At 38.7% G+C, this 14,600-nt stretch overlaps 2 protein-coding genes across 19 annotated transcripts in view; both read left to right on the top strand.

Moving 5' to 3' along the window:
• LOC131306660 (uncharacterized) overlaps positions 1-13,750 on the top strand; it is a 29,427-nt gene extending 15,677 nt beyond the window's left edge. The window contains exons 3-4 of one of the 5 annotated variants that reach the window (XR_009193949.1): positions 12,941-13,004; positions 13,540-13,750. The gene's annotated coding sequence lies outside the window, so the exon portion shown is untranslated. Of the gene's footprint in view, positions 1-12,940; positions 13,384-13,509 lie in introns of those variants that run through there. The other 4 variants (XR_009193951.1, XR_009193950.1, XR_009193948.1 and 1 more) reach the window with 4 other exon arrangements.
• Positions 218-13,750, top strand: LOC131306661 (ATP-dependent Clp protease proteolytic subunit 4, chloroplastic-like). 14 transcript variants are annotated; one of them, XR_009193952.1, is made up of 4 exons: positions 218-709; positions 5,814-6,301; positions 12,879-13,004; positions 13,540-13,750. XR_009193952.1 is itself a non-coding variant. In XM_058333052.1 (3 exons), exons 1-2 carry the CDS (start codon positions 282-284, stop codon positions 6,280-6,282), a joined length of 897 nt encoding a protein of 298 aa, XP_058189035.1. In that variant the 5' UTR covers positions 218-281; the 3' UTR covers positions 6,283-6,301; positions 12,879-13,180. The 14 variants fall into 14 exon arrangements, 6 of the variants coding, with proteins under 6 accessions (XP_058189035.1, XP_058189038.1, XP_058189041.1 ...); XR_009193954.1 differs by having other exon boundaries at positions 13,537-13,750; XR_009193955.1 differs by having other exon boundaries at positions 13,510-13,750.
• Positions 13,751-14,600: the final 850 nt, after the last annotated feature.

Below are 14,600 nucleotides of genomic sequence, written 5' to 3'. Positions count from 1 at the left end.
AAAAAAAAAATTTTACATCAACTTTTACTCTTTATGGAGACATTATCATTACACTTTTACTCACTAACTTTTTAAAATGAAATCTACTTTTATAGGCAAAATGAAAAATATACAACTTTTATCCACTTAATTTTATAAAATGAACATTTATTAAGTGACAACACAAAATAAAATACTGATTTAAAAAAAGGGACGGAGGGAGTAAGTTTTTTAGAAATTTTCCGTCCTGCATTTTCCACCTCTTTCTCGTACCCAGGTTTCTCTCTCTCTCACACTTGACCATGGACGCACTCTCTCTCTCCTCTCCTCCCCTATCCACAAACCTCTCCTCCCACCTGCTTTCCCTCAACACCCGTGCCCCTCTCTCTAAACCCCCCACTCTCTCTCTCCGACCTTCCACATCCCCACAGTATTTCAAATGCTCACCACTTGATTCCCACCACTTACCCAAAACCCCCAAAACCCTGGCCGCCCGCAACACTCTTTACATGTCGGCCCCGCAGGCGCCGCCGGCGCCGCCACCGCCCAGGAGAGGCTTCGGCGACGGCGACGTCATGGGGATGCTGTTGAGGGAGAGGATCGTTTTCTTGGGGTACGGAATCGACGATTTCGTGGCCGACTGCGTTATCAGTCAGTTGCTCCTGCTGGACGCTCAAGACCCGACTAAGGATATCAAGCTCTTCATCAATTCCCCCGGTGGGTCCCTCAGGTATTTACTTATGCAATTAAACAGTTGTGGATGTAGGAATTTGACGTAGCATAGCGGCATTCTATAGATCGTAACCGTGAAAATTGCTGGTCCGTTATGAAAAGTCGTGCAATTTTTGCATCAGAAAATACAATACGTCTGTGGCCGTGCATAAATACAAGCAGTTTGGGACGAGTGCAATTTTGTTCACCCTTCTTGAAAGGCAGTGAACGTTATCCTCCCTCTATTGAAATGGTATAGGTCCCGCCCTGCAATACACATTTTGAGCATGACATCACTTTGTAGTGAGATTCATACCATTTCAACCAATAGGAAGGGGGTAATGTTCACCCTCTTTTAAGTAGGGTGAACAAAATTAAATTCGTTTGCGACAGAGGTAGTAATACTACAGGTTAATGTCAATAGTCAAGTTATTCTGTTAAATTCTATTTTAGTTTATGTATGTGAGGTGAATAACCTGCCTAGAAGTCTTCGAACAAATGAGTTTTAGTCAATTTAGTCGTAGCTGTAACCTCCGCCAAACCATCTTTCCTCCATAATCTAGTAGCACTATTATTTACTTTAGCGGGAACATTGTTTTCGTCCCCGTCCTTACAAGTGTCTGAAAGCAAGCACAAATTTTAACTTTTGAGGCGACACCGGACCAAGATCGCTCCCAGGACATTCTATAATTGTGGCTTCTATACGTTTTGTTATAATTTGGATATGCTATTTTTGGGGTCAATTTTTTTTAGGAATCAGGACGACGACAATGTTTGGCTTTCAAAGTTGGAAAATGCAAATTTTTTGAGACTATTGATTATCGAAAATAACAATTGTAAACAAGTCAACGTTATGCGAAATAAGATGAGGCATGAAATGAGAGATAGCTTTTTGTTTTCAAGTTATATGCAAGAGTGATTTCTATAACTTAGTGTTGACTTAGACAGTTATTGAAAATATGTAGAGATATAAATAGAATTTTTTGGAGTGCGGGCACATGCCCATACAATTTTGTTTTCTTATATTGGGGCTTTGGATTAATTGTTGCCCGTATTCTAGCTTTTCTGTGGATACAAATTATACAATTGGACATTGAGAAAGCGAGTATCTGTTTGGGCATAGGAGGGGGTTCAGGTGTCGGATTTGTAGCTCTGTGACTGTATGTAGGCCAAATTTCATTCAATGTTCTACATGAATCTTTAGATGGTTTAGGCAAAAACCGGCAGTTCCTACAAATGACTCGAAATGTTGGAATTCTAATGGGGACATTTAAAAGTTAAAGGTTTAGATTAGTGGAAGACGGGAAGTTTTGCTTTTGGATATGGTCTGTTGGGATATTGGGGGCGTCAGGAGGGAAAAAATGGGGAATGCGTGCGTGCAATCAGTTGGAGACTCACAGTCCCTCAATAGTTTATTAGGCATTGTTATAAGGCTTCAATGACTTGTGGGGTATTGGGGTCGTCATGGTTATTCTTCAATCACTCACAGTCCCTCCCTAGTTTATTAGGGAATGGAACAAGGCTTACATGATGGTGGGATATTGGTTGGGGGGCACTGGGCAGTGGTAAATCTTCAATCACTCAGTCCCTTCCTAATTTATTAGGCATTGGAACAAGAGTTTAAACTGCGAACTCCCATGTCAAAGCATCGGCAAAGCAAGGCCAGGCATTTGGCGGTCTGCAGTGAGTGTCAAAGTTGGATATTGTTCTTGATGGAAAAATATGAAGTTCCGATTTTTACGGTCATTGACTCATTACGACATCGACTTAAAGTGGGAACATAAAGGGTGGTGAATGTTGAAGGAAGAATGTCGTGACGTAAATGTCAAGGGTCGTAAATGTCGAGGGTGCTTAGCTTATGAAATCCATCATCTTCAGACATTACTCATCTATTTAGGAAAATTAACTGGGTGACTCACACCAGCAAAATCATTCTTCATAGTTGTTCAGTAAAGATGGATTGTTTGAAGTTCCAATTTTGTTTGAAAAAGGCCTTATTGGAAGCTTGGTTGTACCATATTCACAGAAAGGAAGTGTGCACTGTTGATATCTCTTTACATATTAGGTTGTCCCTGAATATTAATAAGACCACCACAAGAAAGTAGCCCCTCTCTCTAAAGGGGCTTATGCACTTCACGACTTTCTAATGTTACCAAAGAAATGTGTTCATTGGTCAAGAAGGGAGATTCTGTAACATATAACCCATTGAATATATTAATTGTAGTTTGGAACAATGGAAATAGAGGTACATCAAAATCTGCATTACGAGTGATATTTAATTTTCCCAAGATAGCAAAATAATGAAGGCTGGGATGAAAGATTGTTGCAGATATTAGTTGTATTCTTTGAACTAGAATTATTTTGTGTATCCTTTAAAATTATGAATTATGGGTACTTCTCTACGTCACCAGAAAATGCTAATGTCCTAGCGATTTACATACTGAAATGCATGTTCCGAAGTACGGTACATTATTATCCTGAGATGATGAATTTAGCCATTCAAAGGTCAAAGTTTTTCCATTTTATTTCCAACAAAAATCTAGATAAAGCATAGCTTATCTAGACAAAATGTAGAAAAATCGGTCAAAATACTCCTGCGACAGTGTTTTACATAAATAATTTTTCAAATAAGATGTTGGTTTGTTGGATGTTTATTGTTTGCAAGAAGCTTGTTTAAGTGTTATGAAATATAGAAGTGTATTCCTATCGTACCGTGATTTTGAGCATGTGGTGTACCACGTTACGATTCACATTTAACTAGATAAATTGTAGCTTAACTAGACAAAATGTAGAAGAATCGATCAAAATACTCCTGCAAAAGCGTTTAGATAAATAATTTTTTCACTAAGATGTTTTGTTGGATGTTTATTGTTTGCAAGAAGCATGTTTAAGTATTATTAAATAGAGAAGTGTATTCCTCTCGTACCGCGATTTTGAGCATGTGGGGTACCACGTTACAATTCCCGTTTATCGTTCCGGAACGATTCATGCACTTCTAAAAGCATGCCTTCTGGGTACCAGTACTTTTTCCAAACATACTGGGAACGCAAAGCTTGTACTTTAAGATTTTTGGTTTTTGACATGCGACAAAGGTACCCAATATACTTTGTAAGTTACCCCATTACGGAATTCTGAAGTGGCGAATGTGCAGAGAAGGATGAAGCCAGGTAAGACTTTAGGACCAGATGGTTTTCCTATTGAGGTATGGAAGAGTCTTGGTGAAATGTGTCGTGGTTGACAAAGCTGTTCAACATGCATGATGAGTGGAGGAAGAGTGTCTTAGTACCTCTCATACTTGTAAAAGGCGCACCTAGGTGCACCAAGGCTTACTCTTGGCCCTTGGAGTGGGTCTAGGCAAGGTGACTTGAGGCCTAGGCAACCAAGGTGTGCATCTTTTGGAAAGGCGCAAGGCGTGCGTCTTGTAATCTGCTTTCAATTCTTACCAAATACAATTCTGAAGGCTAAAAATGTAACTAAGGTCTTTACCTAAGGGCTAAGTGATCCTCACACATCAGTACACCTCATCTATCTCTCATCTCTCAATCCAACGACTTTAACCAAACAATCTCTATCTACGTCTCTTTCTATTATAGGATAATTGTCTTTTATTAAATTTGACTTTTTATTTTTGTCTCTGTGCAACAATTGTTGACTATTTGACATTTGGTAAACGATTTTATGGATTTTTTTACATGGTACACTTTCTAAACTTCATTGTCCTAGTGTTAATTATTTGAAAAATTGGTGTATGCTATTTTCTCTATTTTTCTCGCCTAAGTGTGCCTTGTTTCAATAAGGCCGGCATCTCGCCTTGCGCCTAGACCAAAATAGACCTTTGAGTCTTAGTGCTCCTCTCACACTGGATAACTATGGTACCTATATATATACATGAAAAAAGAGGATATTCAAAGTTGCGATAGTTACATAGGTATTAAATTGATGAGCCATATGATGAAGTTGTGGAAAAGAGTTATTCAGTATCGTCTAAGAAGGTTGACGATGATGTCGGAGAATCAGTTTGGGTTTATGTCCAGTAGATCAATTATGCAAGCAATCTATTTGTTGAGGTTCCCTAGGGAAAAATGGATTCATGTAGCCTACATCAATTGATCAAGAGTTGGGAATTAAGGCTTTGTTTGGTTTATACCCCAACTAGAAATATTGCTCTCTTTTATCAAGAGATGAAGTTAGGACTTTTTCTATGCTTAGCATGCTTGTTATGGCCATTTGAAATTGTAGTGAGATTAATGATACATCAAAATTGTGGTTATGTACCTATGAGTAAATTTCTCCAACGTGTTGCTTCTGCAACTTAGAGTTTCTGCTGTTTCTCTTATATGTTCGCTTGCATAACATAGTACCCTAGTTTGTCTTTTGTTAAATTTTCTGGGGAACTTGATGCCCCACCATGGAAATTTTTTGATACTGATCAAGTCCAAATCTCATCAGTCATGTTTTTCGCTGGTCATTCTGTAACGTCTCTGTTGGGTTAATTGTAAGTTCTTCTGTCCTTGTGTGCTTTGCCTCTTTCTTTTGGGAAGTTCTCATGGTGACCTAAAGGTGAGATCAGCTCATTTCTCTGCACACTCAATCTATAGGAGGAAAGTAACTCCTATACACTGGAGTGGAAAACAGCAGAAACAGGGAGGCCAACTTTGGCATCAGGCTTGAGAAGGCTCATCATTCCCTTCTATCCTCTATTGGTTGAATCGCATTACTTTTCCTCTTCGACCACATCATAAAAGTTGGAAAATAAAGTGTGAAAGCCCCAGCATACAACATAAGCAGTTCTAACCATACACAAATTCGAAGTTGTGGATTTTAGAGTTCTTTAAACAATGGTTTTGTAGGTATGAATTCACACAGTTCCGTTGGATATCAATTATTTCCTTCAAACCTGCAATGTGTTTCATATGTGTCTAAGATATGGTAGGTTCTAGTATTATACACACAGACGCGCGTGTGCACACACACACATGTATGTAAACATGTGTAAAAAAAGACACGTTTGGACCTGTGAAACTGAAGGAACCAGTAAAAATTCAACTGATGAGCTATTATCTTGGTTGCGGCACTGCTTTTCCCTTATGCTTTCCTAATTATCTGCTTGGTTTGTTTATCAGTGCGACAATGGCGCTCTACGATGTCGTAAGGCTTGTAAGGGCTGATGTTTCTACAGTAGCAATGGGCCTTGCTGTTGATACAGCTTCAATAATCCTTGGTGGTGGCACTAAAGGCAAGCGCCTCGCCATGCCCAATGCACGGATAATGATGCATCAACCTATGGGTGGTGCAAGTGGAAAGGCTTCCAATATGGAAATTCAAACCAAGGAGCTCATGGAAAGCAAGGCTAGTGTCATAAAAATCATATCCGATTTCACTGGGCACACATTGGAACAGGTTGAGAAGGACATTGAATATGATCGCTACATGTCTCCTATTGAAGCTGTTGAATATGGAATAATTGACGGGATCATCGATAGAGATAGCATTGTTCCACTTATGCCTGGGAGAGATGAAAGGTTTTCGAATAAATTCTCTGATATCGTGGACAACCCAGAGCTAGATGTCCCTGATGACGAGATATATTAGCTGGAGGCCACTAATACAGGTAAGTCAATTTAGAGTTTTCTTTCTGTTTATTTATGCCATAGCAAATGTTGCATGTATAGTCTACTACGTTGAAATCGGGAAATTGGAAGTCAAAGTGGGGAAGCTATTTCTTTTTCCCCAACTTGGACAATGATTATTGCTCCCTCTGCCCAATATTGCTTGCCCATTTTTCTAAAATCCTATCTTGAAATCGGTAAATGATATCCCATGAATAGTTCTGTGAATTTTTTCCCACTATTCTATAAGTTACACTACAAGAAAATTGTTTTTTAGTGGCAACAAAAGTTGTCACTGAAGCTTTAATGGACGAAAAAATTATTGCCACAGAGTTGTCATTCAGAGTTTGTCCCTAAAAGTATTTAGGAACTTTAAAATTCTGTCACAAATGCCTCTCAGTTTTAGTGACAAATCACATGTTACTGAACACTATCCTTTTGTGAGTATTTTGCTGCCACTAATAGATGAAATTACATGTCTCTAAATATACAAGTCATCAATAAATTTGACCTTTGAATATTGTGAAAACAACTTCTTGTGACAAAAACAGTTGTCACAAATCTGTAGACTTTAGTGACAGCTTTTTCTCGTCACCAATTAAATTTAAATAAAAAACTGAAAAGTTGAAAGTCAGTACTCCCTCCCGTGATTCATTACTTATTAGCGCTTTATGCGGCATGTGAGTTTGGGACGATTTTGATAAACCATTGGGACAATGACATTGATGCAATAACCAAACCAAAACCAGACCAAACCGAGTTCTGTGTCCCAATCAATTGGGGTTGGCTATTTGAATCCTAATTTTCCATTGAGCTTTGTCTAGGGCTACCTCTTCACTTAGATTTAGTAAGCCCAAGATCTTCTGTATTACGGTAGCCAAAGTCCGTTTAGGTCTTTCCAGTGCCGGCCCTGACGTTTGGGTTGCGCAAGCATGACCTCAAGCTTGGTTGTCCACCGCCATTGAGCACCGCCGACGCTGCCGACCACCATTTCCGTCATCATATGATATTTGCTAGTGCTACTCCCCCCTCTCTCTCCTCAAACCAACTTTCAAATCTCTCTCATGTTCTCTAACAAATTTACCACTTGATTAATTTTTCAGTCTTAGCATGATGAATAATTTGTAGAAATAAAAACCCATAAAACAGAGCATTAGGAACTCAAATTGTTATTCAAAAATCAAAAGATCAGATGAACACTCTAAAAATTTAAGTCACCATGTGTATTATATTCAAATTTTAAAAAATTTTAAAAAAATTACCATATTTTTTAATCAATACACACTTAAAAAAAAATTAAGTGCTCTAATTTTCAATCCGTTTGAACTGGTGCGAAAATCTTATTATTATTTTTTTTATCATTTTATCATAAAGGATTATAATTAATTTTTGGTTCTAGGGCTCTCATATGAGAACCCTAAGAGAGTCGTAGAACCAATGATATGGTTTCAATGTTCAAAAGGGGTGTCGTTCAAAAAAATAACATTCATAAGGGTTAGTTTGGTCATGTCAGATGGGGTGTAAGTGTATTGAGGAACTAAACCTCAAGGTTGGAAAAATCATTTCCCAGAACCTGAGTGGGGAATCTATACATTGGAATCTCAAGGGGTGTCAGTGATTTTTACCCTTTTCGGCCTGAGCAAAAAATTTATATCCTCGAAGCTGGGCATGGGAATTGAACCCTGGGCAAGGGAGCCTAAGTATTCACCATTGAGTCTTGACCAACAAACCAGAACCATTCTTCATGCTATGCCGTCGTCAAAATATAAATATATCTATATTTACATTGATTTTTTTTTCGTTTTGATGCCCTTGCTCGGGGGATTGCCCAAGCCTAAGGGCTTGCTGAGTTTACCCCAGGGCCGGCCCTGGGTCTTCCTCTTCCCCTAGCCCAACCATCTAATACTATCATGTCACCCTTCTTCACTCCTGCATCTTCAAATCTACGGTAAATATATCCAAACCACCTTTATCTATTGTAAATATGTCTCACGAATAGTTTCGTTTCTAATTCTCTTACTCCTAGTCATACAACTCATCCACGTCAACATCCTTATTTCAGCTTCACTAATCTTACTTGTTTTGACAAGTAAATACATTTACTAATTGGTTGTCTCCTTTTGAATTTACATTTGCATTCTACAAAGCACTCTCATACTATTCTTACTTATTGCATCTGATATCATATTTTGATCTTTTTATGATTCACGTAGTGTTCTAAAAGTCTGCCTTGGCGGCCACCCAATGCCTAGATTTTAGGATCTAGGCGTTGATTAGGCGTTGTATACGTTATTCAGAGATAAATTCGGTAGGTAGTGATTAGTCGACTCGGCACGGGATTAGTCGGCTAGCCATTGGACACATTGGTCGGGGATTAGTCGGCTAGGAGGTGTCTAATCGGAGGGTATATGTCATGATTTCTAAAGAATTTAGAGTAAGATGTGTGATATTAAAAAGTATAGGGTTAAATGTTGTGTTAATGAAACAAAATATATTCTAGGGCAAAGTACAGATTAGCTCCCTGAGAATTGCTCATTTGGCAGATGACCTCCCTGGGGTTCACTAATGACCACATCGCCCACTTGTGGTTTTGGAGTAAAGTGCAACTCCTAACTCCGTTAATGGCATAAGTAAAAAAGGGCCTTTACTCTCCTCTCCAACACCCGTTCCTAGGAAAATCGGAAAACTCACCTTTTTAATTGACAATAACTCATCTTCTCTTGGTCTCTCTACAAATCTGAAAACCCATCAGCTGATTCCGGCAATCCAAAACCACCTCTCTCTCTCTCTCTCTCTCTCTCTCCTCGTGATTTTAGAAAGAGTAGTTTTGGTTGGTTGTGATTTCTGGCTTTCGATATACTGAAGTAGAAAGTAGCAATTTTTGCTTACTGTTCGGAGTTTAGTTCCAGCAGATAGAGTCTTGCCATTCTGTGTTTTATGGATCTTGTGCTTTGTTTTTCTTACTTTTAGGAATATCTTATTACTCTTAGTCTTTGTTATGACGCAAACCAAAGATATGAAGATAATGGAAAGCCCATCTTCCGCCATCGCCGTCGTCGAGTTGTCCATTTCCGTTGTTGTTGAGCTTGTTTTCTGCGGTACCCGAGCTCGATTTTCCCGTTGTGCAGATCGATTCCACCGTTGTGGAGTTCTGTTGTGTTGTAGTTGTCGCCGGCGAGTTTGAAGTTGGGTTTGTCGTGGAGTCAGTGAGCTGGAGTTGGTGCGTAGGGGAGATGAGAGACAAGAACCGAGAGACCAGCACTATGTTGGTTCTGTTTGGTGGGGAGACGAAATGGCCACCATCATTTGGTATGAAGGTTGACGAGAGCAGTGGATTGGGTAGAGTTAAGTTTCAGCATTGTTTTGGAGTAGAAGGGTAATGTCGTCTTTTTAGATTGAAAGTCAACTTTATTTAATTGTTTTGTTCACGACAAGTCTCGTAACTAGCGCGTCTTACCCTTTCTGTTAGTTTGGATGAAAAAGCTAATGGTAGCACTTTACTCCAAAACCATAGGGAGGCAAATTGGTCATTAGTAAAATTGAGGGAGGTCATCTGCAAAACGGACAAACCTCAGGGAGGTAATCCGTACTTTATCCATATTCTATATGTGTAATATATCAAGGATTCGCCGATTCATACCCTAAAAATATATATTTTGGTTGTTACTTCAATCTTGATTCTTTTCTTCCTAGTCTGACGTCGTTTCTTACTAACTTATGGGGTATGCGGGGAGATATTAGTTGTAAAAAAACAGAAAAAAACAGACTAATCTCTAGGTGCCGATTAGTCCACGACTAGTCGGCCTAGGCGCCTTTGTCTCGCCTGACTAGCGCTTAGCGATTTTTAGAACATTAGATTCAAGATATAAATTCAGGATAAAAAAGGACTATTGTATTTTCTTAGTGATTGCTAGAGATGACAAATGGGTGGATAGGAGGATTTGGGCTGGTTAGAACAGGTCATTGGTTATATGTGGGTGGGTCAAATATGGGTCGAGTCATCCAAATTAACCCAACCCAGCACCTTATTTTTTTTGTTATCGGAACCGAAATTTTTTTCCTCCCCTCTCCCTTGCATGGACATTAAGAGCCCGTTTGACAGCCTTGGTTTTACACTAAAAAGAGCTATAATGAAAACAAATTTTACTTGTTTCCACCAGATTCACATGTTCTTAATTCAGATACATTGAAAGTGAGTAAAAAAAGTTTTGGCATGTGTATAAAAGTCTTGTACCATGTGTGGGGGAGAGGTTTTTATGCATTGAAAATTTGGCATTAACAAAAATAGTTTTGTCATTAACATTCTCCATAAAGGAAATTGAAATTGGGTGACCAAAGTAACATAATCTTTATGTAGAACTCTCCGCTCTCGCTCTACGCTTTGGCTTTCAACCTCGCTCTTGCAAATTTTAGTAGTTTAAGAAAGTGTCCAAATATGCTTTCACGCTCATGTTTCCATTCACGCACATTCTCACACATGTGACTAAGATCATGACTTCTGATAATCAATTCCTAAACTTTTAGCTATACGTTAGCAGAGGCATAATGCTAACAAAACTGATGAAAACCAATTACAAAGCACAACATTGGACATCCCCTTCTATTAAACGAGGCTCTGTTTCAACCAGCAAAAACATTAGTTTTTGACTTTTTTCTTTTTGCTTAAAAAGCAATGTTTAGGTTTTGTTCGGTTGTCTTAAAAAACTGTTATTTTCCCAAGATATATTTTCCCTCATTAATTATTTTGGTATCTGATCATAATTTCTTTGTCAAAAAAATAATAATATGAAAAATATGAAAACTCAAAAGGCCAAAGAGCTAGCTCAAGTAGCTTGGCCTTTTGACTTTATCATTTTTCTCCTGTAGTATTGAGTTTTCTTTTGAAGTGAATAGTGTGCTTGTGTGTGGTTTTTTAAACAATGGAATCTATTCATAAATTTTTTATCTTATTTGTAGTTCAAATTCTATAATAAGTTGGTTGGTTTATTAGAAGCAGATTACATATATCTTCATCTGCAACTTTATTATGTACGTATATTTTTGGTCGTTAAGTTAGTACCACCTGCTTTTGGTACTCTTAGATTTATTGCCTATCAAAAAAAAAAAATTTTTTTTGGTCATTAAATTTTGGTTATATGTTTTTCCACTGTTGGCCTAAAATCCTGGAGCCGTCATTGTATGTTAGTACTCCCACATGGCATGTTATACTAGGTGTGCTTTGCTTTTTACCAAGATGGGACAGGTTTGAGACTAAAGATGATTTATTGTTATAGATCGTTGTAATTTTAGGGCTATTACTTGTAATCATGTTTTCACAGCTAGGTTGCCACACACATGCATTTCTTTTACTATTGCACCGACTTTTACACAAATAAAGTTTCTTTTTTTATGAGGACCAACTAAATTATACGAGATTTTTGTGGCACGTGAAAATGTTGTCGCTAAAATGATGTTCAATGTTGATTTAGGGACAAAGTTGTGGCTTTGTCACAAATTAAGCAATTTTTGTGACACTTTATATGTTGTGAAAAAAATCTTTTTTTTTTGGTTGAAATTGTCACCAAAATCTTGTCACACTTGATTTTGGTGTCATTGTTTTCCCTTGAAACTTTTTAGTGACAAGATAAAAATTGTCACGGAATACTTAGGGGTTGTTTGATAACCTAAATTCAGCACTTAAAACTGAATCAATTAAGTAATATGTGATTCAGTAGGTTTGATAACCACATTTTACATTGTTTAACAAATTAAATGCTACTTAAAATGTAGGCTAAAAAGTTGAAAAAAATTAAGTAGCTTTGAGCTACTTAATTTTTGCTGAATTTTTGTGTATTTTGCATTCAATCACCATACCACCACCACTCTACCACCACTACCAACACCACCACTCCACCACCACCACCACCACCACTCCAGCCCACCACCACTATCACGCCGCCGCCTCCATTGCACAACCACCACCACCACTCCAGCCCACTACCACACCACCACTACCACGCCGCCACCACAATGCCATCATTGCACAACCACCACTCCACCGCCACCACTCACTGCCACCATTACACCACCATCACTCCTCCGCCACCCCACCATTACATCTCCACCGCCACCACTCCAACATCACCACCACCACCACCACCACCACTCCCACTCCATCCCCACCCTCACCACTCCACCTCCACCACCACCACCCCCCTTGCTCCATCACCACCAACCCACCACCACCACCACAATCACCACTCCATCATTACCATAAGGGCATTGTGATCATTAGTAATTTAAGAGAGAATCGAAACTAAAATTAATTCATCATTTTTTTAATTCAGTGTTTATTATATTTATCAAATAGTTTTTCAGCTTAAAAAATTCAGCATTCAGCTTTCAGTACTTATTATTTAGTACTTATTACTTTTAATGACAATTTCCAAAGTTGCCACTACATTTTTGTTAGTAAAGCTCAATTTTCTTGTGCTGATTATATGACTAAAAGAAATGCTTTGAGACCACTTGATTGGGAGATTTTTTTGTGTGGAAAAATTAGTCATGAAAATGCGTTATTTGTTGCTTCATCAAATGCAGGATTGCCAAAATAAACAAACAGCTGCAATATTCAAAATTTAACTGGACGAAAATGCACATAGGTGGGTGTTTGGCTGCTTGTGATGTTGCCTCCTCATATGACCTAGAAGTCGAAGACCTCAACAAGTAAGCTTAATTTCTTATGGATGGGGCTTGCCATTTGTTATGTTGTTCTTATTCATCAGCTGCCTGTAAAAAAACCCGGAATTTTATCACTTTCTTGAAAAACTACTGTGCTGGGTGCTGACTGTAACTTGAATCTTTGTGGATAACTTCAACTGTGGTCAACAGTTCCAAGAGTACCTACTGTGAGCTGAGGGAAGTGTACCTTGATTTCTTCATTTGCTAGGATGAGTTTTCTCGGTGTATCAACCGCAAACATATGGGCATTTTCAATTCACACGGTGGTGGTGTATAGGGCCCTTTTGTCTTCAGCTAACACAGACGGTGGGAGTATTTGTTTATGCAAGGTCTATCTTACATCAACCGTATCGGGAAAATTTTGGTCCTATATTCTTGTTGCTGTTTTGGTGGGCTTTAGTCAGTGTTAAGTGATGTGCATGGTGGTAATCGGAACTTGGCAATAACCATCTTCTTCTTTTCTCTTTTCCTTATAATTTTCTGTCGTTAGACTCTCAAGTCAAGACTTGACTATCAGCAGGTGGTTCGGCTTTTCACTTTGATGTCCCAGCAAATGGACTTCTGCTACAAATGGGCTGGACGGGAGCAAATACTTAGCAGCGTCGTGGTTTAGGAGTTATTTAGACTTCGTAATTCTATTGTTTTCCCATTTCGTGAAATTATTTTCGGAAAAGACTTTGATTTTTCTCTCTTTAGATTTCATAATTCTATGATTTTCCCATTTTGTGAAATTATTTTCGGAAAAAACTTCTCTCTCTCTCTCTCTCTCTCTCTCTCTCGCTCTCTCTCTCTCTCTCGCTCTCTCTCTCTCTCTCTCTCTCTCTCTCTCTCGGAGATGTCTGATGCAATAGTAAGGCTTCACCACGGTTGAGCTGAGTTAGCCTTTGTTCAGAGACTAGGATTAATGGTTTGTGTGAGTCATGGCTCATCACCCATGTGTCTTTAACTGCCTATATCTTGTCTTGCTCTTGCTCTTGCCACCTAGCCATCCTATGTGTCTATACATACATGTTTGCATGTAAGGCAAAGAGCTCTTGCCACCTAGCCACCCCCGTGTCTATACATACTTTGCATGTAAGACAAAAGGTCTATATAAAGCTCTCTTGTGAGCATTGGGGAGTACGTACAAAATGAGCAAGAAAAGGTTTAGAGAAGGGTTTTATATAGTGTGACTATATCCTAAGAGCTAGGGATTTGCTCCGGTGTGGGTGTATCTATTCTATTCTCAAAGGCGAGACTCAAAGGCTTACCTTTTTGTGCCTTGGAACTTAGAGTGTGGGTATATCAAAAGGCTCTAGTGGTCTCTCTTATTGACGGGTTAGTTTCGCAAGTACACGGGAGGCTTGTAATTAAGCAACCGATCTCACCGGATTTGTATAATTTCTGCTTAAGTGGTATGTGAGAATTCCTCTTATTTTCTAACAGTGGTATCAGAGCGGCCATATTGCTAGTATTCGCCTCTATAAAATTTGTGTTCCTGTAGAGACACTCGTGAATTTTTAATCATACCATTTATCATAAACTATGTACATGGGTGCTTTGGCCTATAGTTTTTTCTTCTTTGGACTTTTTTTTGGCGCA

Source organism: Rhododendron vialii, chromosome 11a (genome assembly GCF_030253575.1).
Source record: "Rhododendron vialii isolate Sample 1 chromosome 11a, ASM3025357v1".
In the NCBI taxonomy this organism is placed as follows: domain Eukaryota; kingdom Viridiplantae; phylum Streptophyta; class Magnoliopsida; order Ericales; family Ericaceae; genus Rhododendron; species Rhododendron vialii.
Note: the sequence above shows the minus strand (reverse complement) of the source record. Positions and strands in the feature narration are given on the sequence as shown.